Source organism: Salvelinus alpinus, chromosome 4, assembly GCF_045679555.1.
Source record: "Salvelinus alpinus chromosome 4, SLU_Salpinus.1, whole genome shotgun sequence".
NCBI classification, from domain to species: domain Eukaryota; kingdom Metazoa; phylum Chordata; class Actinopteri; order Salmoniformes; family Salmonidae; genus Salvelinus; species Salvelinus alpinus.
Window position 1 is genome coordinate 43,023,069 of NC_092089.1, and position 23,632 is coordinate 43,046,700.

The 23,632-nt window shown below is 42.3% G+C and overlaps 2 protein-coding genes, 1 long non-coding RNA gene and 1 pseudogene across 4 annotated transcripts in view; 2 read left to right on the forward strand and 2 right to left on the reverse strand.

Annotated features, from left to right (window-relative positions):
• On the forward strand, window positions 1-9,859 carry LOC139573595 (transcription intermediary factor 1-alpha-like). Of its 2 annotated transcripts, none has more exons than XM_071397228.1 (15): window positions 1-180; window positions 350-539; window positions 1,717-1,832; window positions 1,961-2,096; window positions 2,470-2,590; window positions 2,835-2,951; window positions 5,114-5,228; window positions 5,358-5,504; window positions 6,366-6,477; window positions 6,770-8,256; window positions 8,393-8,592; window positions 8,725-8,827; window positions 8,968-9,036; window positions 9,205-9,339; window positions 9,484-9,859. In XM_071397228.1, exons 2-15 carry the CDS (start codon window positions 350-352, stop codon window positions 9,760-9,762), a joined length of 3,327 nt encoding a protein of 1,108 aa, XP_071253329.1. In that variant the 5' UTR covers window positions 1-180; the 3' UTR covers window positions 9,763-9,859. The 2 variants fall into 2 exon arrangements, with proteins under 2 accessions (XP_071253329.1, XP_071253328.1); XM_071397227.1 differs by having other exon boundaries at window positions 2-243.
• LOC139573598 (uncharacterized) lies at window positions 2,847-15,559 on the reverse strand. Its single transcript, XR_011674631.1, has 3 exons — window positions 15,440-15,559; window positions 14,735-14,860; window positions 2,847-2,934 (listed from the first exon to the last, which is right to left on the reverse strand). It is a non-coding gene; the product is annotated as an uncharacterized lncRNA (long non-coding RNA).
• On the forward strand, window positions 10,575-17,476 carry LOC139573597 (ras-related and estrogen-regulated growth inhibitor-like protein; annotated as a pseudogene).
• LOC139573594 (uncharacterized) overlaps window positions 16,225-23,632 on the reverse strand; it is a 12,458-nt gene continuing 5,050 nt past the window's right edge. Inside the window, exons 7-8 of the mRNA XM_071397226.1 lie at window positions 20,506-20,772; window positions 16,225-20,266 (exon numbers count right to left, since the gene is read on the reverse strand). Of these exons, the coding sequence (XP_071253327.1) occupies window positions 17,921-20,266; window positions 20,506-20,772 (2,613 nt within the window). The 3' untranslated portion in view covers window positions 16,225-17,920. The remainder of the gene's footprint in view (window positions 20,267-20,505; window positions 20,773-23,632) is intronic.

Here is a 23,632-nt window from a genome sequence, read left to right on the forward strand (position 1 = left end):
GTTTAGCTAGCCAACGTCGCCATGGACCTCGCCTAATGCAACCGTCGTGCTTGGGAGAAGCAGTTTATGCCTAGCTGGACTATCTTTGACCAAACTATGCTCAAACTTCTTCCGTTGCAATGTTTTTTTAGTCTGAAAGAATATCCGGAGTAGCCTGCCCTGGTTTAGAACCTGCGCAAGGTAAATACAAAAACAGTTTAACGGTTTTTATTCTCATTTGCGTGCGAACAATCATCAATAGAGGTAAGTCTCGCCTTAGATATGCATACATTATGATTATGAATAGTAATGCAAGTCTCGTTTTTCTCTCATTAAAAGCTATTTATCCCGGAATAACTCTTCCACACAGATGTACCATGGCGGGCAAAGCGGCGGTGACTTTCCGTTTGGGCCGAACGTTGTAAAAGAATCGGGAACCTATGGAAATTGTGTCCTCTGTGGGTTAACTTTAAACCATGAGCGATATCCCCAACTTCTTCCCTGTTTGCACTCTATTTGTCAAGCATGCCTGCCCCCAGACAATCCAGGGTTGCAGAAAGGTATGAAGCACGTTTGTTGAACACATGGGTTTGGTGAATTTACTGTATCGAGCCCTTGGAATAAGGACTGTTCTATCTGACATTTGGTCAAAAATGAGTTATTCACATAGCTAGTTAGAGTTGTTCTTGACTTTAGTTGGTGTCCTTCACAGCTCTTTAGATGGTCTTCACACGTGAGACCTCAGGTTATTGGAAAAAGTCAATTTACGACGGGAAAAGAAATAAGAAATAGGAAGTTTTATTTGCACAAACAGCTTTGGTTTGAACTTGGTTTTATAAGGTTATATTTGCAATGCAATCACACAATGCTGGGTTTCCAATAAAAAATAATGTAAAGTGATGTCATGAAAGGGGAAGACATCACAAAACAGTTCTGACATCTGGGACTCTCCATATCTTAAAACTATACATTTTGATAAAACCAATAGTTCCATGTCCTTGATTATTCATATCATTGGTTCTGAAGCTCTTTTTCAATTATTTCGATTTGTTTCACCATTTTTGTAGAATAATGCCTGGCCACAACTTCTGCTCTTTATGGCAAAAATAAGTAAATACGGGTACCTTGGATGATCCCTTAAAGGCCCATTGGCGAGGCATCCCTGTTTTTTATCTTGTTCTATATAGATATTGAAAGAGTATTTCACTGAAAATACAAACTTACCAGATTGCATGGATAACTAGTAAGTCGTTTGCTTTCACTGGGCATCAAAGACCAGAACAATATACCAGTTTACTCATCCAGAGCTAAGCTTTAGCCATGTTGCTAGTTATCCATGGTGTATTTGTCATTTTAGTGAACTATTGCTTTAACAAATATATGGTGAACATGAATGAATGTATTTATGTGGTTTGAAGGATGGAGGGGATACTCTTTATTTAACGATTACATGGCTTTACTTTTCTTTTGAAATTAAATTAATCTTATAATTCAGTGCCAGATAGAACCGTTTTACTCAACCCAGATCCACATATGAGAATGCTCAATATCTCATAACTAGACTTTTGGCAGATAGAACCTTATAATTCCAAGGTCACAGTATCATTATCTAGGGGAGAGGCCAAAGACTATTCAGAGAAACCCACAAGACAATCACACAGTGTTTTAGACAGGAAACACTGAGAAGGGAAACGTTACAACATTACAACAATAGTCTATTTCTCTCTCTCTCTCCAGATCTCTCTATCTCTCCAGCATGTCCGTCCTGTGACCTGCCATTTAATATTCTGGAAGTCAAAGATAATCTCTTTATTAAGAGCTCTTCCAACGAACTCTGGACTGGTAATGTCCAGGTGAGACACTTTGGGGGTTAATATGAATAACTCAATAATATTAACTCAGTCAATGATAGTGCTGTTCCCATAGCCTGTGAATGCCTTTACAAATTCTGTGTATTCCATCATCACGTCTGTGACTGCAGTGTACCTGTTGTGAGGGGTTCGTGGCGAGTGGCTGGTGTGTGGAGTGTGGAGAGGCGCTGTGTTCGGAGTGTGTATCTGCACACAGGAGAGTGAAGGTGACGAAGGACCACACTATCCGGCTCCAACCCCCAACAGGTCTGCCCTAGAAAATCATCATCTGGAATTATATACCCTCAATACCATGCTTTTGAGCATTATGGCTATTTTTTTCAGAGACTTCTACTCATGTAGATTTTGATTAAATTATCTACAGACATATCTTATCTGCTTAAAGATTTTTACAAACATCATACCATCTTATGCAAACACTTTGTAATATTCAAGTTATATTTTATTATCTGGTCACTACGCGCACACACACGCACACAAAAGACCTGGGCCTCCCAAACATTGACTTAGAGGTCAGACTGAGTCAGACACAGCCATCAAACACTTGTTGATAATACCAGGACACTGAAATAGCATGTTCATATACTAGAATGTATCATATTTTTGTATTCCCCTGCAGGAGTCTCCGCCCCCACAGTGTTTTGTCCCACACACAAACATGAGCCAATCAAGCTCTTCTGTTTGACCTGCGATCAGCTGACCTGTCGAGACTGCCAACTAATGGATCACAGGAACCACAGGTAAGTTTCCTGGCATATTGTAAAAACAGTCACAGTATCATGGAATGTGAGGTTGGGCCTAGTTCAAATACTGTAGAAGAAGCATCCTTACCTACCTTGAAGTAATCACTAAAACACAATTCGATAGGTAAAAAATAAGTCACGTGATTACTTCAAGGAAGAGAGGAGGACAAGATGGATTCTTTAAGCATTTCAACAGGGCAGAAGTCTGTTCTCCTGAGTCTCCTCTTCCATTCCCATGCAGTTTCCAGTTCCTCCATGAGGCGATGGTCAGCCAGAAAGAGCAGCTTCAGTCCCTGGTGCAGAGAGTGAGGCAGCAGAGAGTTGCAGTGAAGCAGAGTCTCCTGGACATGGATGGCAGGTAATAACTAGTCAATTACACTGGAATGAAATTACAATATTGGTAGTCATGCTGGTTAAGTGTGCCTTAATTTCATGAATTCAAGTGTGCCTTGAATTATTTGCTTATTTGATCTGTTCTTGACATAATTTGGACTTGTTCGCCCTATTTGGTAAAAGACCTTCTGTATACCACCCCTACCTTGTCACAACACAACTGATTGGCTCAAACGCATTAATAAGGAAAGAAATTCCACAAATTAACTTTTTTAACAAGGCACACCTTTTAATTGAAATGCATTCCAGGTGACTACCTCTTGAAGCTGGTTCAGAAAATGCTAAGAGTGTGCAAAGCTGTTGTCGTGTCTTTACTGTGATTATATTATATGACATGCTATTTTATCAAATCGATTACCTAATGTTTAATTGATTACGTGATTGAATTAAACCATGCAACAATTAAAAGATGAGTAACCTGGGTCACCACGGAAGCATTCATTTATATAGAGCGGTTATCTCCCAAATCCACTCTCTTAAAGTTTGAAGGTCTTTTATATCAATAGCAGTCAATTATTAATCACTATTAATTGTTACCTTCTATCAGTCTCATCTGAACGTCTTAAAATCCTTGGTTATCTGCACGAACCATAGCTTAAATTATGAATAAGCGATATACAAATTGGCTTAATTATTTATTTACTAACTAATCAAGTCACAGAAATACATGAAAACAAACAGTAGATATTATACATTGGGTTGTTAACAATGATACAAAGAAAAAGCCCCTATATGACGGCTTGATAGACAAAAGAAAGGGGTGTGCAGTTCAAGAGCGGGAAACTCATAGAGGATTACTACACTCATAGAAATTGCTAATACTTTACATGAACGACCGCTCATTCCAAAATAAATTGCAATTCATATTTACGCCCTTATGTCGTTGTTGTCTTCTCTGTTGGAATCCTTGATCGTCCTGTAGGGTTCATCAGAGTTTCTGGTTAACTTTCATTGAAGTCAGTCTTTCGTGGTTGAAGGTGGTTAGAATGGATACTTCAGAGTACCATTCAGAAATGTTCTTATAGAATAGATGCTTCGGCGGGTGTCTGTATTCTCATCCTAGGTTTACGTAATTTCTAGCTACAGACTTGTAATTCGTGTCTAAGATTTGCTCTTATTCTGTAGGGATCGATAGTCTCAGAGTTTAACCATTTCCAGCCATGTAGCCAATGCTCCACGTGGTATAGTCTTGTCCTTTGGTAGAGTTGTAGTTTAAACCACTTCACACACCAGCGTCACCCGGCATGTTTTGGTCTTAGAAATTCAACCATTTGCAACCTTTGCTTACACCGGGGTTTGCATGGTCTGGTGTGAATTTCATCAGGAGTGTGTTTTATGCGTTTCAGTAGAAAAGGGCAGTCCATGAGCCTGACGTAATGTCTATGCTCACGTGGGCGTGGCCACTGACTAGTTAATCTCTATATGAAAATCCATACTCTCATTTAGGTTAACATTACATTTAATCTTTTCACAAATAGTTTCATGTTTAATCACATACGTTTCACAATATTTAGATGTAAACCTGACAGCTGGGAAATGTACACTTTAAGAGATACAGTTGCTGTCCTTCATGAGATCACCAAATGAAACACACTCGTCATAACTGTCCCTTAAGTGTCCACGGACCCTTCCCACATTCTCAAAAGTAGAGATATTGTTTAATTCTCCCATTTTGGGGATTTAGGAGTTTGGCCAAGTGAAGTCCTTTGTGCTCTCCCTCTCTTTCTGCATGACCAGGGGGAGAGAGTCTCGGCCAGGAATTTATGACCTGAGATAACAAAACCTGGGTTTAGGAGAGAGTGTGAGGGTGGGGGGGGCACGATCTACACCCAGAAAGGGCCACGTCATGACACTGTCCTCAAGGCAAAGGGTGGCTACTTTGGAGAATCTCAAATATCAAATATATTTTGATTTGTTTAACACTTTTTTTGGTTACTACATGATTCCATATGTGTTATTTCATAGTTTTGATGTCTTCACTATTATTCTACAATGTATAAAATAGTACAAATAAAGAAACCTTTGAATGAGTATGTGTGTCAACGTTTGACTGGTACTGCATATATCAAAGGGACGCAAAAGCCATTAATTTCATGGAAAGACCCACATGTTCTCTCCCACTTGCAGATTGCTAGACATAACACAACTCAAGTCAAAGCTGAGGGAGAGCCTGAAGAGAATACTTCTTGCTACTGTTCAACTCTTGAAATCGAGAGCCATGTCGCTCTACAGCAACATACTGGTATTTCCGCTATACAAGACTAACACAATGCATGAAAGCTAAAGAAGGTGTGTGTGTGTGTGTGTGTGCATGCTTGTATGTGATTTTACTCAGTTTGAGTCGATAAAATGCTTGCTCATGTCCATCCAGACAATGTGTAATGCCGAGGTGGCAGGGATCGAGACGAGACGGAGTGCACTAAACAGACTGGGGCAGAGGCAGGAGTATGTTGCTGACTTTGCTGAGAAAGCCCTGAATGTGGAGGACTTCTTTGCCCTGCTCTCCTGCAAAGGGCAGGTAGGAACCCACTTGTTCTGCCTGTACAAAGCTGCTCACACATTTCTTTGTTTTTCTTTTGGCTTATATGAAAGTGCCTTATCCCCCATCTCCCCCAAAGACACTTCATTCTGAATTGAGTTGTGAATTTCTATTTAATTTAAATTTTTGAATTGAACTTGGATTGGCCACACCCCACATGAAGCAGAATTTGAATGAAAGGAAGTAGAATTGAATTCTATCAAATTCAATAAAATTCAAAATGGCTTATTTTTCCAACAAATCACCATAGAATTTTTTTTTTTGACATAATGTATGGTTACCAATACCATGTAGCATAAGTTTGAACATTTTCATTTTAAAAACTCATTTTCCTAAAACCATTTAAAATGATTACTGTTGTCTGGAAATATTCTAAGATCATGTTGTGGGTTTTCTATAATAATTCATCATTCCCTTAATGGTTTTAAATATCAGAATACATTTCCCAGAATGCATTAGGTCAAACACTGCACTATGGAAGGGAATAATCTAACATCTCATGACAAAGAAAATTACATATTTGAGTTATAATCAAACTAATATTTGAAATGGTATGTGTGTATTATTTGCATCAATAAGTGGCATATCCTTCTTGATAAAATATTTGTCAAATGAATGATACTTTCATGTTTTATGTCTTAGTTCAATTGGTTTGAATTAAATGTTACTTCCTTCAATTCAAATTCAATTCAAATGTTGCTTTCTGTGGGGTGTGGCAAATTCAATTGTATTGTTCGAAATTGAATTAAATTCCAAATTGACCCCAATTCTGCGTCACAAACATTACCACATCAACACACATGCACAACCCTATGGACACATGCTCCTCTCACTCCACAGATTGGATCCCAGTTACAGCATCTCTTGACTCAGAGTACTGAGCCCCCGGGGACCATGCTTAAGTTGCAGCTGGTGATTACTGATGACTTCAAGAAACAAATAGCTTCCTTTGGTAAGTCAAGATACTCAATCTCATATTCATGTAGGCTTTGCTGGCTTGGATCTTAACAAAATTCTTAGATTAAATCAGGAAAAAAATGTTTTCGCATTGATTACCACATAACGATGTGGTAGTCCAGTATTGGCCATTTTAGTGTTGTTAAAATAACATGCCAAAATCGACCCAAGGAAATTTTTCAATGGGTATGGGACCCCAGGACGCAAGCTTGAGACTGTTTGGTCGTGACCATCGCATTTTATATCATCGCTCCTACAATTGTATTATTTTTCTTCCTTTTTTCCAGGTAAACTTTTGGGCGATATTGTTCCCTTTGCCCAATCACATGTTAGTCAAGACAACCCCATGGAAAACCAAGAAAGACCCAATGCTCCCTCTGGCCAGACTTCTTCCAGTGCTTCTAACATGTCCATCCATTCTGTACCCCCTCATAACCCTGTCTTCCAGCCCCCACGCCCCTCTTACACTGCCCCATCCAACCCCCTCAGTCAGCCCTCAACTTCCCAGCCCCGCACCTCCCGTGAGCCTCCTCCTTATCGCTCCCTGCCTGTCCACACCCCTTCAAACCTTCCATTGAGCCATCCTGTGACACCCCAGCCCTGCCCATCTACACTAGCACCATCTCACCCCTCCCTGAATATACATAATCCACCATTCTGTCTTCCATCAAACCCTGCCCAGCCATCACTTGTCCCTGCACTTCATGTCCAATCAGCGTTGGTCCCCACAAACCATGCCCAGCTATCCCCTGTTCAGCCTCCAAATTCCCCATCTCCCCAATCACTGATCGAAACCACACCTAGACTTTATGGTATGTTCAAGGCAACTCCTCCACCTGCACCTGGACGATCTCGGAGAGGTAAGGATGGAAAGTCCTGGACGTTCCACTCGTACTCACCTGTAGAGATCTGCCTCCCACCTTCTGGCTCCTCCTCTCCTGCAGCCGTAGCTCAGCATCAGAATAGGAACTTTCCAGAATCGCACCTACTGTGGATCCTCCATCAGCCTCCCCCTGTAAACCCCATCCCTGTCCTCCCGGTTAAGGCCCTAGCAGACTCCCCCTGTGATAGAAGCCTGCCTCCTACTGGTCTGGCAGACCCTGACCCAAACTCTCAGGGCAGGGAGAACGAGCCTACCTCTACTGTCACTGAATTAGAGACTGACACAGAGGCAGACAGTGCAATCGAGTTGGAGGTCCCGTCAGCCTGGGGTGATAGAAAGGCAGCTGCCTGCTCGGACAGTACTTCTTCAGATCTGCCGTTCACAGGGACTTTGTCTACTGAGAGGACTTCTAATCATCTCTCTCACAGTGTCTTAACCCACACCCACCACCCCAAAGAAGAAACTGACATGGACCCTAACAGTAAACCCTATTCTGTGGGTAGGACCCATACTGCCCCCCACAACAATAAAAAGATAGCTTATGACCAAGAACATGAGGACGCTAAGGCTATCAGGTCACTTCATCGGCATGTGAATAACTGGAGAACTGAGCTACCAACACGCATTAGAGTGCTACTGGAGGGCCCCTCTCCAAGCCCCAACAGGACAGGTTTGGTGGTGGCCTCTGAAATGCCAACCAGGCAACCCAATACCACCGAGCCACCGAGCTTGACCAATGTTAACAACTCAAGGTACTGGCAACCCAGGGTCTTGATGTTTCGGCTACCCATCTCCACTCCCACTCCTGGAAGCGCTCTTCCTCAGTTCCTGCTCGTCCAAGGGGCCAGCAAAGATGAGATTATTCTGCAAGAGATTGCAGAAGACCACCAGGTAAGCATGTTGCTGCACTACATGTTTTGTTCCTGATTTAAAGTCTGGGTTAAGGTTAGTGATAAAGCACTTTACATTGTTCTTTTTAGCTTAGTAAGATCGTGATGATGATCTATCCCCTCTGCTGTTGTTGCAGTCCCATGGCGATGACATCACACCACCAGAGTCAGACAACCTCCTCTGGACTAAGGCCCTGTCTTCCCCAGAGAGTCCCCCACTGCTCCAGTATGTGACCTGTGCGGCCTGCCACACTGTTGGCGGTTCGCTATTCTGTGTGGAGTGTGGGAGGGGCTACCACCAAGATTGTCATATCCCACCCATTGGTCCTTCCTTCTGGTAATCTCCCTAAAGACTTACAGTAGTAGTTTCTGTGTGAAGTTCCAGTTTGGTGGAGTTGATATGGAGGGAATATGCTAGTCTGAGTTCCTTGTGTTAAAGCTGTGTGCTGTCTGTTTCCCTCTTTGGTAGGGAGGAGTGGAAGTGTTCACTTTGTCAGGACCTGGCCGACACCACAGACCCCTACAGTGATGACAGGCACAGGACTATGTGCCTCAGCCTAGCAGACCAGAGGGTAAGATTCACCCTGTTGTGGATCTGAATTTGGATCCTCCTGCTGTGTTGGATAGCATTTTTAAATTGAACTTTTGGACCTGTAACTTCTTAGATTCAATGCTGGCATTAACCAGATCTTGTTATTTTCTTTGCTAACAGAAATGTGAGCATCTCCTACTCTTTCTAAGGTGTGAGAATGACAGAAACATTCTTTGCAGCATGGCTGAGGTGTGTATGAAAATATATATTAAAAACATGTTCTTTTTTTATGATTATTCTGTCCTGACCAAAATGGCATATTGTAACTCAATGGCATTAGTGATATTTGTAAATAATCTTATCTGTTGCTATTATTTAGCACATTTCTAATGAGAGCTCTCATACTTTTCTCTTCAGCCCCCCTCAGATTCAATATGTCTTGACTCCATACATGGAAGGCTGCTACAACATCGATCACCCCCTTACCGTACCCCCTCCGAATTTGTCTCTGACGTCTGGGTCCTTTTCGACACCATGTTGATGAACTCAAAGGTTGCCACATATTTTCAAATGTAATTTATATAGTAAAAATGTCATTACTGGAAGCATTTTCTAAACTTACCAAATTACCTGAGAATTTACAGACAAAAATACCAGACAAATTATATTGAATGTGCATTTTTTATAATCTCAAAGGACCAGGAATTGGTTGTCACGCTACGGGGCAGCTTTCAGAGGAAGTTAGGGGAAGTGTTTGGGACAGCTCTCCACCCCTCCCTCCTCAGCCACCCTAACAGCAACTGGACTGCGACGGGGGAACCTGAGGAACCAACAGCTGCAGAGTCTCTGAAGAGGATGAGGGAGTTGCTGAATATGACCAAAGTGCCAAAAGCTAAGAAACATCACTCCCAGGTCAGAGTTGAAACAGATGAAAATGAAACTAATGTGAAAAAAATGAAAAAAGATGCAGACTGAATAATGGCCATTGAAGTGGAGTCTCAGAGATGCTATGTTAGTCAATTATATACAACTGACATTGTACTTTGTTTCATTAAATTAAATACAAAAGGGATTGTGTGTGTGACTTTGTTTTTGCACATTTGTAACAACTATGCAATACTGTAGCCTTTTGTACTGTACGCTAGTATATCAAATATTCTATGTATGCCTGTGTTTCAAACGTGCTAAAGTTGGCCTAGATGAAAGGTGCACTGCATGAGCATAAGGCAGCTAAAGAGTCAACCAGTGTTCTTGGCGATGCTGATACAACGCCACCAGATGGCGCCTGAGTAAAAGCACATTGATCAGGGGTGAACAACTTCTGACTGTCCTCCAGGGCTGCATTCCTGGTTGTTTATGATTTTCCCCTAACTGATCAATTAGTAGACACCCTGGGGAATCAGTGATATTAACTGTCAATGGTGTGTGCAATGCACACATTTGCCCTCCCAGAGTTAAAGCAGTTTAAATGATCAAAATGTTTATAAAATGATTTGGTTAGTGGTTCACATTTCTCTGATATGTTCATATTTTCAGTAGTTTTGTGTAGAGGGGATTTACCAATTGATTAAAGTAATGAAAAATGTTGAATGTGAGATTTTAACCAACCTGAAACAGTTAATTAAATTATCACAAGAAAACTAGCCATCATGATCACATAACTAACTGTATGAGCTCTATTATCAACTCACACGAAGGCAATACAGTCAGCCTTATCAAATGAATCAGAGTTGTGACCCAGCCCACTTAATTAAACAGGCTATCTTCTCATTGGTTCATAAATGGCTCTACCTATCCTCCAGCTCTTGCAAACTATGTATTTATAGTCACTGTACAGTACCCTATATAAAAACAGGGTATTGAAAATAGCTTTTTGAAGCATAATCCAGTCCAAATGGTTGTCCAGGTCAAACCCAGCTCACACCACTGCAGCAAGACAATTGAGGGAACTCAGCAAAAAGTGGAAGCTAATATCTTATTACTTGTGGCTGAAAAAGTCGGGAAATCAGGTAAGAATATGTTATTGTCTTTGTGTTTAATATGCACCTTGCAATGTTCCCAGAGAGAGGTGTTGTCAACAGTTAACGAGTTATATGCTCTGCCATCCTTCACTCAAAAGGGCATTCAAGTATCTGACATCTGACAATACTGTTGATCTGACGGAAGGTCTACCAATTGCATACTGTTGGGGAATTTATTTTCGGTGACGATGTACACTCAAAGTTTGTACAAGCCATTAAAATACATGTTGATTAAACTGTACACAACTTTTTGTCTTTTCCAGCGCTCACCGTCCGATTTATTACCAGAAGATTTATAGGCGAGTACGGTGAAATAGGTACGCTTGCCATATTGTGCGTAATGCTGACCATTTAATACATTATGACGTTTTTTATTTAATTCATATGTTTCTCCGTCAGAATCAATTTACAGTCATATTGACACAATTGACGGGAGGGAAATATCCTTCAACATATGGGACTCGCTCTACCCACAGGTAAACACTCTTGGACTACGCAAATGTCGCTATTCATCATTACGCATTTGCCAATTTGTCATCGAACCATACTGACAACTCATACGTCAAGTTTGTATGTGTTTTTAGGACAGTGCAATCACTGAGTCGATAAGTGAGAAACAGCTTCAATGGGCAGACGGCGTGATACTGGTATACAGCATCTGCGACCGCTCCAGTTTTGAGGTAGTGCGCCAACATGTGCAGCGCATCCGCCACGTCAGTAGGAAGATGTCTGCAACAGCGCCCATCATCATTGTTGCTGGAAACAAACGCGATTTGCAGCACGGACGGACAGTCTCAAGTGAGGAGGGCCGACTCCTTGCTCTCTCGGAAGACTGCGTATTTTTTTAGATATCCGCAGCTGAAACATACCACGGTGTTTTGCTGGTGTTCCATGGACTGATAGATCTTATCGAAGAGTCGAGAGCGGAAAGGTGCTGCGGGTATTAAAAGTATAGTGAGGAGCATGTCAGCTGTATTCGGGAAGAAACGTGCAGAGTAATCTACCACAGGATAGGCTACATTATGCGCAATGGGATTTGGTTAGTCAGAACATGTAGGTAGCTACACCGTTGGCAATTGAGAAACATGGTCTATGGCAGGTTGTAGTGCAACAGCAGGTGCGTTCTAACAACTTCAACTGGTTTTGAGAGGGAACTTAATTGGGACGGTTTTCAGAAAGGAGAAATTGGTTATCTTGTAGAGTTACACGAAAGATTGAATTGCAGATGGAAGCAGTCATTCAATAATTTATTCTACTTTTTGAAGTTGAAAAGTAGGCTTACAGTACTGTAGATAAACTGTATGAGAAATCATGTGCACTTCCATCCTTCACTCAATATGTATTCAATGTGAAGCATGAACAGGAATCTGGAGTAGTTGACATCTGACACTACTGTTGATCTGATGGAAGTCTTACCCATTGCCAATTGTTAGGGAATTTCTTTTCAGTGACAATGTACACTCAGTTTGTAAAATGTTGAAGGCTTGATGTGTGTATAATCAGCAATGCAAAACAGCAAACAATTACATTTCAGTATTATACTTTATCTGAAAACAAACAACTTTAAAATTAGTAATGTAACTATGTTACAAGTTCTAGCAGACTTGATGCTTATTTGTTTGAGAATTGTAAATAAATAAATGAATATATTAATGTGAGAGATAATACAGTAGACGGCACGCGTCAAACGTTTGATTTATGACCCTATGTCCGGATGACGCATGCATGCCCATATTTGGGCATCCGGTCAGGACATCCTGGCGGGAAGTTATCACGTGCTCTAGGGAGTGCCAATACAGGGGGATCATGTCAGGACATCCTGTTCCTGTTCTCATGCCTTAGAGTGAGTGTTAATTTATGCATATAGTGCATCTATTCCTTTGAAGCTGTCACTCTTTAGTTGGTGTTTATTTAACAAGATAGTATTTCTAGTATTCTAGTATTTCTACTTTGCACATTCACCTACTGCAAATCTACAATTCCAGTGTTTTTAATTGCTATATTATATTTACTTCGCCACCGTGGCCTTTTTATTGCCTTTACCTCCCTTATCTCACCTCATTTGCTCACATTGTATATAGACTTGTTTTTGTAATGTATTATTGACTGTATGTTTGTTTTACTCCATGTGTAACTAACTCTGTGTTGTTGTATGTTTCGAACTGCTTTGCTTTTTCTTGGCCAGGTCGCAGTTGTAAATGAGAACTTGTTCTCAACTTGCCTACCTGGTTAAACAAAGGTAAAATAAATAAAATAAAAATAGTGCATCTGTATATGTTAAAGTATGTGTAGGCATTTGATCTATCCTGGTGTGTGTGTGTGTGTGTGTGTGTGTGTGTGTGTGTGTGTGTGTGTGTGTGTGTGTCTCTGTCTCTGCAGGGGTGTTTGAAACAATGTTTTTTTTTTTATCTAAACAATTCAACAATAGGAGGGCATATACATATCGCTTATTAATTAATGCTGTGGGATAAATCAGGTGTTTCTTGGTGGTCTTAAACAAATCTACTGTGAACACATTCTTGTAAGTTGTCTACGTTGACATTTCTGGGTATGTCTCGCATGTAACATAATAATAATAATAATAAAGATTATGATAATAATGTTATATTATTTTTATAATAATACATATCTGCAAACCAAATGTATTTCTGAAAACCCCTTTTTTGCATCTTCAATAGTTATAACCGTTAATGTTGGATGCCTCCAAATCAATTATTCCCGGTCTCAGCTGAGTATCCTATAGACGTTTTAAATAATTGAAAGATTATTGGAATCTGTGCTGGTAGCTGGACAGGTAGTATGACTGACAGTGAAGGTGAACAGGTACCCGAGGAATGGTTAAGACTGTGGCCTGAATTGCTTTAACCATAAAAATTGTATATTTACGGAGTAGTATGTGCTGCATAACATAGAAACAGAATAACAGGTATCACAATCAAATTCAAAACCGGTATCCAAGCAAATTCATAATCACAAAGATCAAATCCTAACAATCATTATTAACATACTTAGGGAATTCCACATGCCGGTTCATTAAGAAGTCAATAGGTATCATCCTTGAGTCATTTATATTTCACCCTTTCAAGTGTTTTCATGTGTACATGTAATTTCATGACATATTAACCATATAACTTTGGCATAATTAGCCTGTGATAATCCGTAGAGTCTTGATCATTGACCAAATCACATTACACGTTAGATTTGAAGCGTGCGCTCCAAGCCGCTCGCCGCGGTAATAACTATAAACCAATAACTGATGGCCCACTCTCCCGATCGCAACGGAAAGTTCCTATGAAAGGTAACCGCTTCGGTGGACTTCCATGGATTCCTGGACGCATAGAACTTCTGGATTAGATGGAGTTAAGGAAGAGAAAGCAGCGAGATCGGGTTATGGCTATTTCCTCATTTGATGGGATGAGATCTGTTGTACATTACCACCCGACCTAATTAAGGCATCCCCCGGCACTGCTGAAAATGAGGCCTCGAATTAAAGGACGTTTCCACCAATATCCTTGGGATTTTCTACAATAATATTCAACTATAATTATTGAAAATATATACAAAAAAATCTAAATATATATATTTTATCATAAAAAATACATACAATTGACATAGAGATATATCGTGAAAATCGTTGTCCTCCAGTTTTAGAATATCTTGACTGAATATTGGTTCTATCTCGGAGTTGTCCTTATCATGTTGTCTGTCCATTTCAAACAAATGTATTTCTTAAAACCCCTTTTTGCATCTTCAATAGTTGTCACAATGTGTTTTACAGATACCCTGTCTATAAAATCTAAGACCTATCAATGCATATGCCTCAGCACAGCCTCTTGGAAACACTCCTTAGAAGTCATAAACCTAGGAACAAAATTATAGAGGTACCATGCTCTGAGTGGACATTTAAGAGTACATGTGCCCCTTACTGTTTTTCAAGATGTTCCAACGTTCGTAGATGACCCTCAGGGTCATATAATAACCAGGGTGGCTGTAGAGTGGGCATAAGTTCAACACTCGGGAGTCAATGTCCTGTCTTTTGTTTTTTTCATAGCCTGAGAGAGAGAGCAAGAGAGAGAATATATCACCTAAAGTTAGCACAGCTGCACTCTATGAGGCACATTATATTGATAATTGTCTAAAATTGTATGTCATTGTCTTTCATAAATGTTGCAATACCGAATGTTTAAACGTTGTTAAATATTTGTTACTTTGGTATACATTGAGAGAGTAATATTATACACTTAAATAATAGATCATCATTCACACACACAGCCATTCATTCACACACTTCATAGTTTATTATCATAGTTTGATCATAGTTTTGTCATAGTATCTAATTATCGTTTCTAATCACAGTTTGAACATAGTTGGCCATGGTTTCTAATCATACTTCCTAACCATACTTTCTAATCATACTTTCTAGTCTGAGAGGTTTGATATAATAAGCGGGTCAAATAGACCCTAAGAGGGCCGAAGCTATTGTTTACAAACAGTATGAATAAAAACAATGGTTCAATGGATAAATAGCCTTCATTTTTAGAAAACATACATGTAAATGCAAAGAATTAATACCTATCATTCTTAAATAATATATATCTATATACAAACATCCCATTGAATATTCAACTCACCTTCAAAAAAAGTTCCATGAGAAAGGAAGGATCCACCGATTATCTTTTAGCTGTTCTGGGCTGATGGCTGGTGTTTGGAGTTAGGCCGTTAGTACAAAACCCTAGAATAGCATCTGTTTCATCTGCTCCTCCGAAGTCGTGTCCCTAACACGTCATGTGGGGTAAATTTACAGAGTGGTGGTGTTTTTATGGGGCGCCGTCCTGTATGCAAAAATGGACCTGTAGTACCCCAGAATGTTTAGAGAACAAAACAATGATTTAAAACAACAGGAGGGGATGTCTAGACATATTCTATGCTGGCTGCATTGCCTTTTGATTTCCTACAACGTCTGGGATATAACACCTGTTTTTAGTTTTTTTTTGAGGAACCCAGTATGCATATGTCACCGGTATAACATTGTTTTAAACCCTAGGGGCTGTCTCGACATAATGTATTCTGTCTGGGCTGTTTGACTTTTGCGCCCCACACATCTTCTGGGGTGAAATAAATACGGATTTGAAAGGCTTGTGTGGTAATGAATCGAAAGTGCCGTTATTGTTTCAAGAGCAATTGAAGAGACGCCCACACACTTCTTGATGGGGGTAGACAGATATCTGTACATACAGTTTGCATGATAGTGCAAACCTTGGTTTCAAATGCCCCATGCAGAGACACACACCCCCCACCCCTCTTTGTTTTTGAAACACACACATACACGCACACGTCTTTCCAGAAAGCCTTTTTTCTCAGGGACATGCTTGGTGATAGAGCGAAAATACATATTCCTTTCATTAAAGGTGAGATACTGTTTTAAATTCCTTTATTTAATTCTAAATCTTTAGTACAAACCTTTTTAAAACATGCACTGCTAATATTTAAACATGCACAAATGTGTTATGTATAAACATTGTTGTACTATAGTTGTACATCATTACCACACACAGTCCTGCACTTTAATAACCTTTTAAATATTTATGTTTATAACATGCTGTTGTAGGAAAGACGTATAAAATAATACATTGTTTTGAAACGCACAGACCCATTTTCCCAGAAAAGCCTTTCTCCGCGAGAGAGAAAACGATCGATTCCCGTTCGTTAAAGGGTGAGATACAAATTTAAAACCATTTATTTAATTCAAAATATTTAGTACAGACCTTTTAAAACATGTTGTAATTAATTAAACAATTTTACTATTCCTTTCTTACAGATAAAGGGCCCGGTTATAGGTTTATACATCCTGCCGTTTCCAATTCCACCCCGTCGTCAAGACAGGCTCTCTTGCTCGTAGGATATCCCACACAAGCCCCAGCTCCGTAAGTTTTCCAGGCACAATGTAGTTCACATCCAGACAGGCTTTGGATAATACATACAAACTAGCAGATTTTGTAGCATCTCTACTATATCTGACATGTTACTGTGGTCTTTTTTTAAAAAGTCAAGTGTACACTTTTGTTTCACAGTAGATTTTTTTAAGACCACCAAGAAACACCTGATTTATCCCACAGCATTAATTAATACGCGATATGTATATGCCCTCCTATTGTTGAATTGTTTAGATTAAAAAAAAAACATTGTTTCAAACACCCCTGCAGAGACACACACACACACACACACACACAACTTCCCGCCAGGATGTCCTGACCAAATATGGGCATGCACACGTCATCCGGACATAGGGTCATAAATCAAACGTTTGACGCGTGCCGTCTACTGTATTCTCTCTAATGTGGATTAAACTATTTAATTTCTGTGTAATAAATCTTGGGGAAAAGTTATATGTTGTAATGTTCACCTTTATGCAATGCATGAAAACGGAATGGGTTAATCTGGGAAAGTACATGTATGAACTGAATACTGTACTGTAGATGGGGAAATGACACTTTATTTCACTCTTCATAACCTCAAAATATTTCACCGCAGCAATAAAAATGTTATTTATTTCTTGAATACAACCAATATTATGTTGATGCATACTGTAGGACAATCTAAACGTGTCATGTATTATATGTTATGAAATATTAAATGTTATGACATTGTAATAAAGACATACACATTTTCTACTGTCTATTCGATGCTCATTCCTCAATCAACACATTCAACATGCTTCCATCTTTAGGCCAATCCATCCATATTCTACCTTTAATCATGACAAGCTATGTTTCTCACGCCTACTTAGTGTAACAGAAAACAGAATGCGACATCAGGTTAGCACATCATTGAAGAATAGTTAGGTCTAATATATAATGGGGTACAAGGTGTATAATGTCACATGATGCTCAGTTAGGAAAGCAAAACAAATGTAGGTTGGCATCTGTACATGAAGTAGAGCGCCTGAATCTTTCAGTGACATACATTGACACATTTTGTATTCCAATGGACCTATCACAGATTATGTCTGCTGAAATATGGCCCCCCTATGTGTACCCACAAACTAAAATCAACTAATAAGTCTTACACCTGGGCCTGCAAAGGGGGGCCATTTCTAGGACACTGGTGACTTCTTAATGCTCTGTGGCCTCCACCACGGGTATTTCGGCCTCTTCTATATCGGCCTTTTCTGAGTGCCCAGGGTTCAGGTACTGCAGGATGGGGTCTAGGAGGACCTCGACAGCCCAGGAGCGGCGACGCATGGCGCTGATTGAAGGGAGGGCCAGGGTGTCCAACTCCTCCAGACTGTCCTGCATCTGGCTGCCCTGGCGGTCATTGTGTGAGTTGTCCGGGGCTAGCCCGGGGGCTGGGGTGTTGCCTCCACTGGATGAGCTCCTGTGGGAGCGGATTGACAGGCTCTTGCGTCTGAGTGGGCTGCCGTTTCCTTCGTCAAAGTAGTACTCAGTGGTCTCCACCTCGGGCACAACAGCACTGGATGAGCTCCTGCGGGAGCGGGGAGACAGGCTCTGGTGTCTGGGTGGGCTCTCGTCTTTTGCGTGTGCGTTCTTGTCTGCGGTCTCCACCTCGGGTATAACGGTCTTGTCTGAGGATGGTTCAGAGCTCAGGTACTGGAGGATGGGGCCAAGGAGGACCTCGGCAGCCAAGGATCGGCGGCGCAAAGCACTGGTAGAAGAGACCTCCAGGATGTCGAACTCCACAGAGAGAGGCTCGTCATTCCACATCTGGCTACCCTGGCGGACGTTTGATGGGTTGCCAGCACTTGATGAGCTTCTGCGGGAGTGAACAGACAGGCTCTTGCTTCTGGGTGGGCTCTCGTCTCTGGCTTCTGTGTGGTTCTTGGTGGTCTCCACCTCGGGTACAACAGGCTCGTCTGAGTGTGGCTCAGAGCTAATGTACTGGAGGATGGAACCTGGAAGGACCTCGGCCGAGGAGGGGTGACCCACAGTGCTGGTAGAATTAAGCTCTAGGGGGTCCAGCTCCAGAGAAAGAGGCTGGTTGTCTGGCTTCTGGCTGCCCTGGCGAGAGAGAGGTTGGTCGTCTGGCTTCTGGCTGCCCCGGTGAGAGAGAGGTTGGTCATCCGGGTTACCAGCACTTGATGACCTTCTGTGGGAGTGGGGAGACAGGCTGTTGCGTCTGGATGGGCTCACGTCTCTGGCATCTGAGTAGTACTCAGTGCTCTCCACCTCGAGTGCCATGGCCTCATCTGAGACTTTCTCAGGGCTCAGGTCCTCAGTGGTCTCCACCTCGGGTGCAACAGCACTGGACGAGCTCCAGCGGGAGCGAGCAGACAGGCTCTTGCGTCTTGGTGAGCTTTCATCTCTGGCTTCTGTGTGGTTCTCGGTGGTCTCCACCTCGGGTATAATGGTCTCATCTGAGGGTGGCTCAGAGCTCAGGTACTGGAGGATGGAGCCAAGGAGGACTTCGGCAGCCGAGGAGGGGCGAAGCACGGTGCTTGTAGAAGGGAGCTCCAGGGGGTCTAGCTCCAGAGAGAGAGGCTGATCGTCTGGCTTCTGGCTGCCCCGGCGAGAGAGAGGCTGGTCATCTGGGTTGCCAGCACTTGAGGAGCTTCTTTGGGAGTGGGCAGACATGCTCTTGCGTCTGGATGGGCTCTCGTCTCTTGCATCTATGTCTGAGTAGTACTCAGTGCTCTCCACCTCGAGTGCAATGGCCTCATCTGAGACTTGTTCAGGACTCAGGTCCTCAGTGGTCTCCACCTCGCGTGCAACGGCATTGGATGAGCTCCAGTGGGAGCGGGCAGACAGGCTCTGGCGTATGGTTGGGCTCTCGTCTCTTGTGTCTGCATGGAACTTGGTGGACTCCACCTCAGGTATAACAATCTCATCTGAGAGTGGCTCAGGGCTCAGGTACTGAATGATGGGGGCTAAGAGGAACTTGATGGCTGAGGAGCGGCGACACACAGTGCTGTACAGCTCCACAAAGGAAGGCTGGTCTTCCTGCTTTTGGCTGCCCTGGCGAGAGAGAGGCTGGTCGTCAGGCTTCTGGCTGCCCTGGCGAGAAAGAGGCTGGTCATCAGGCTTCTGGCTGCCCTGGCGAGAGAGAGGCTGGTCATCGTTGTTGGCTGGGTTACCCGGGGCTGGGTCGGGAGCTGGGCTGGGGTCTGGGGGATTGATGCCGCTGGATGAGCCCCTGCGTACTGAAGAGCGATGACACACAGCGATGGTGGAAGGGAGATCCAGGTTCTTGAGCTCCAGAGATAGAGTCTGGTCATCCTGCTTCTGGCTGCCACGGCTGCCGTTGGGCGATTTGGCTGGGGCTGGACTGGGGGCACTGGTTGAGCCCCTTTGGGAGCGGGCATACGAGCTTGTGCGTTTGTGTGGGCGGCCGTCCATGGCCTTGAGAAAGAGGCTATTCGCAGAACTGCGGCGAGTGGTGTCAGAGGACATGGATTCCTGCTGGTTGAGGAAGTCCTCCACATCCTGATCACTTGGCTGCTGGAGCTGAGACAGAGACAGAGATAGAGAGAGAAAGAGAGACAGACAGAGAGAGAGAGAGACAGAGAGAGAAAGCGACCGAGATAAAAGGTGGGGGTACACAGGGGATTAAGACTGTGGGGAATATACATACAGAGAGACATATAAGGGCAAATAAAGGAGAGATTAGACGAGGGGAGATGATACAAAGAGGAAGGTTAAGTAACCTAGTAAGGAAGGGTGCAACTATAATTTAGAATGCTCACCATGTTGTAGAGAGGGGTGCTGTTGACCAGCAGCTGCAGTAGGATCTTGCCCAGCTCCTGCAGGTCGGCCAACACAAGCTGCACCTGAGCAGGCAGTCCCAGCAGCTGCTTGACGGGCCCCAGTTCAGCCAGGACTCGTACCTGGGCCTTCAGCTGGTCCAGGGTCAGCCTCCTCACGGCCTCTAGACGCAACACCGGGTACACATAGAGCAGCTGCAGCCTCTGGAGCACAGAGCCCACCACCTCCAGCAGCCTGCTCAGGCCGATCTGATGATACAATGATAAGGCACTTAGCTGAAGACTTACAGACTTATAATGGCAGTTACAGTTGAAGTCAGAAGTTTACATACACCTCAGCCAAATACATTTAAACTTAGTTTTTCACAATTCCTGACATTTAATCCCAGTAAAGATTCCCTGTCTTAGGTCAGTTAGGATCACCACTTTATTTTAAGAATGTGAAATGTCAGAATAATAGTAGAGAGAATGATTTATTTCAGCTTTTATTTCATTCATCACATTCCCAGTGGATCAGAAGTTTACATACACTCAATTAGTATTTGGTAGCATTGCCTTTAAATTGTTTAACTTGTGTCAAACGTTTCGGGTAGCCTTCCACAACCTTCCCACAATAAGTTGGGTGGGTGATTTTGCCCAATTCCGCCTGACAGAGCTGGTGTAACTGAGTCAGGTTTGTAGGCCTCCTTGCTCGCTCACACTTTCTCATTTCTGCCAACAAATGTTCTATAGGATTGAGGTCAGGGCTTTGTGATGGCCACTACAATACCTTGACTTTGTTGTCCTTAAGCCATTTTGCCACAACTTTGGAAGTATGCTTGGGGTCATTGTCCATTTGGAAGACCCATTTGCAACCAAGCTTTAACTTCCTGACTGATGTCTTGAGATGTTGCTTCAATATATCCACATAATTTTCCTCCCTCATGATGTCATCTATTTTGTGAAGTGCACCAGTCCCTCCTGCAGCAAAGCCCCCCCCACAATATGATGCTGCCACCCCGTGCTTCACGGTTGGGATGATGTTCTTCGGCTTGCAAGCCTCCCCCTTTTTCCTCCAAACATAACGATGGTCATTATGGCCAAACAGTTCTATTTTTGTTTCATCAGACCAGAGGACATTTCTCCAAAAAGTACAATCTTTGTCCCCATGCAAAAAAGTCTGGCTTTTTTACGGCGATTTTGGAACAGTGGCCTTTTCCATGCTGAGCGGCCTTTCAGGTTATGTCGATATAGGACTCGTTTTTACTGTGGATATAGATACTTTTGTACCTGTTTCCTCCAGAATCTTCCCAAGGTCCTTTGCTGTTGTTCTGGGATTGATTTGCACTTTTCACACCAAAGTACGTTCATCTCTAGGAGACAGAACGCATCACCTTCCTGAGTGCTATGACGGCTGCGTGGTCCCACGGTGTTTATACTTGCATACTATTGTTTGTACAGATGAACGTGGTACCTTCAGCGTTTGGAAATTGCTCCCAAGGATGAACCAGACTTGTGGAGGTCTACAATTTTTTTTCTGAGGTCTTGGCTCAGGAGGATTTTCCCATGATGTCAAGCGAAGAGGCACTGAGTTTGAAGGTAGGCCTTGAAATACATCCACAGGTACACCTCCAATTGACTCAAATTATGTCAATTAGCCTTTCAGAAGATTCTAAAGCCATGACATAATTTTCTGGAATTTTTCAAGCTGTTTAAAGGCACAGTCAACTTAGTGTATGTAAACTTCTGACCCACTGGAATTATGAAACTGTGAGTTATAAGTCAAATAATCTGTCTGTAAACAATTGTTGGAAAAATTACTTGTGTCATGCACAAAGTAGATGTCCTAATCGACTTGCCAAAACTATAGTTTGTTAACAAGAAATTTGTGGAGTGGTTGAAAAACGAGTTTTAATGACTCCAACCTAAGTGTATGTAAACTTCCGACTTCCAACTGTATATGAATTTCATCAGTCTTTGGGGAAATTGTTGAAAGCGATTTCTCGCCACTATTTGTGAAGTTGAAAAAACAAACATGACAAACTGACAGCCACTGTAAAACTAGTAATTTACCCATAAAAAGCAACCAATGTCCATCCACTGCCTAGAGGATGTCATCTGACCTGGAGGACACTTGAATATGACCATTGATGAAATGCGTCATTCTTTTTACGTCTGTTCTCTTCTGCATTATAAGATCTGACATATCACATCACTTGGCTCGATGTGGCCGCGAAAAAATGCCTGGCAGCGTATCTTGTTTACCGCAGCAGTTACGTGGAACTAGAAGCAGATCAAATCACACCATCCTCCAGGCTTTTACATGTGAGCTTGTAGTGTGGCTCAACAGCTCCAGATAGGCAAACACGTTTTACCAAGTCTCTAGAACTAGGCCAAAAGTCCCACAGTTTTGGTGGGGAAGACAAAAAGAGGTGGGAGAGGTATTTGGGTCAGCTAAGTGACAGGCTATCCCCTTCTGTTCCTGCTGTGTGAAACCAAACCAAGGATTCTGGTGAGGGGACAGGACACTGGCCCAAAGTAGCCTGGGGACAGACTCAGGGCAAACGTAACAATGCAGCATGGTACCCGCTGCCAAATTTCATCGATGTAGGACTTCTGAGGACACCACACACACACACACGCAAACGCTGTCTCACACACACACGTTTCTGTCCCAGTTTCTCAGTCTCTATGGGAGAGTGTGCAGGAGCATTAATGAGGGTGTTTGTCTGATGAGGCCGACCCTCATTGGTGGGCTTTCAGCACCAGCCTATTCTCCTCTCTCTCCAGCCAGCAGCCTGCAGCAGCAGTTAGGGTCATTTAGCACCAATTACCCCTGGGAAAAATGGGGACTCAGGTTGTTTCATCACAGCACATTACAAGAGGTTCAAGCAAAGAGGCTGCTGGAAACCCCTATAGTTGTAAGGAAAAATATATAATATATCTACGAAAGTTCATGAAACATTTCCTAGTGTTACTGTTTATTTTTATATTTTTCTATTTAGTAACTACTTTGACAGCTTCACTTTAAACCCAATTTTAGTTCATAGAACCGTAAACCTAAAAATTAATGTACTATAAAACAATCCATTGAAATTCTAGTAGTTATCCTTCTCAATGTTCATCCTCT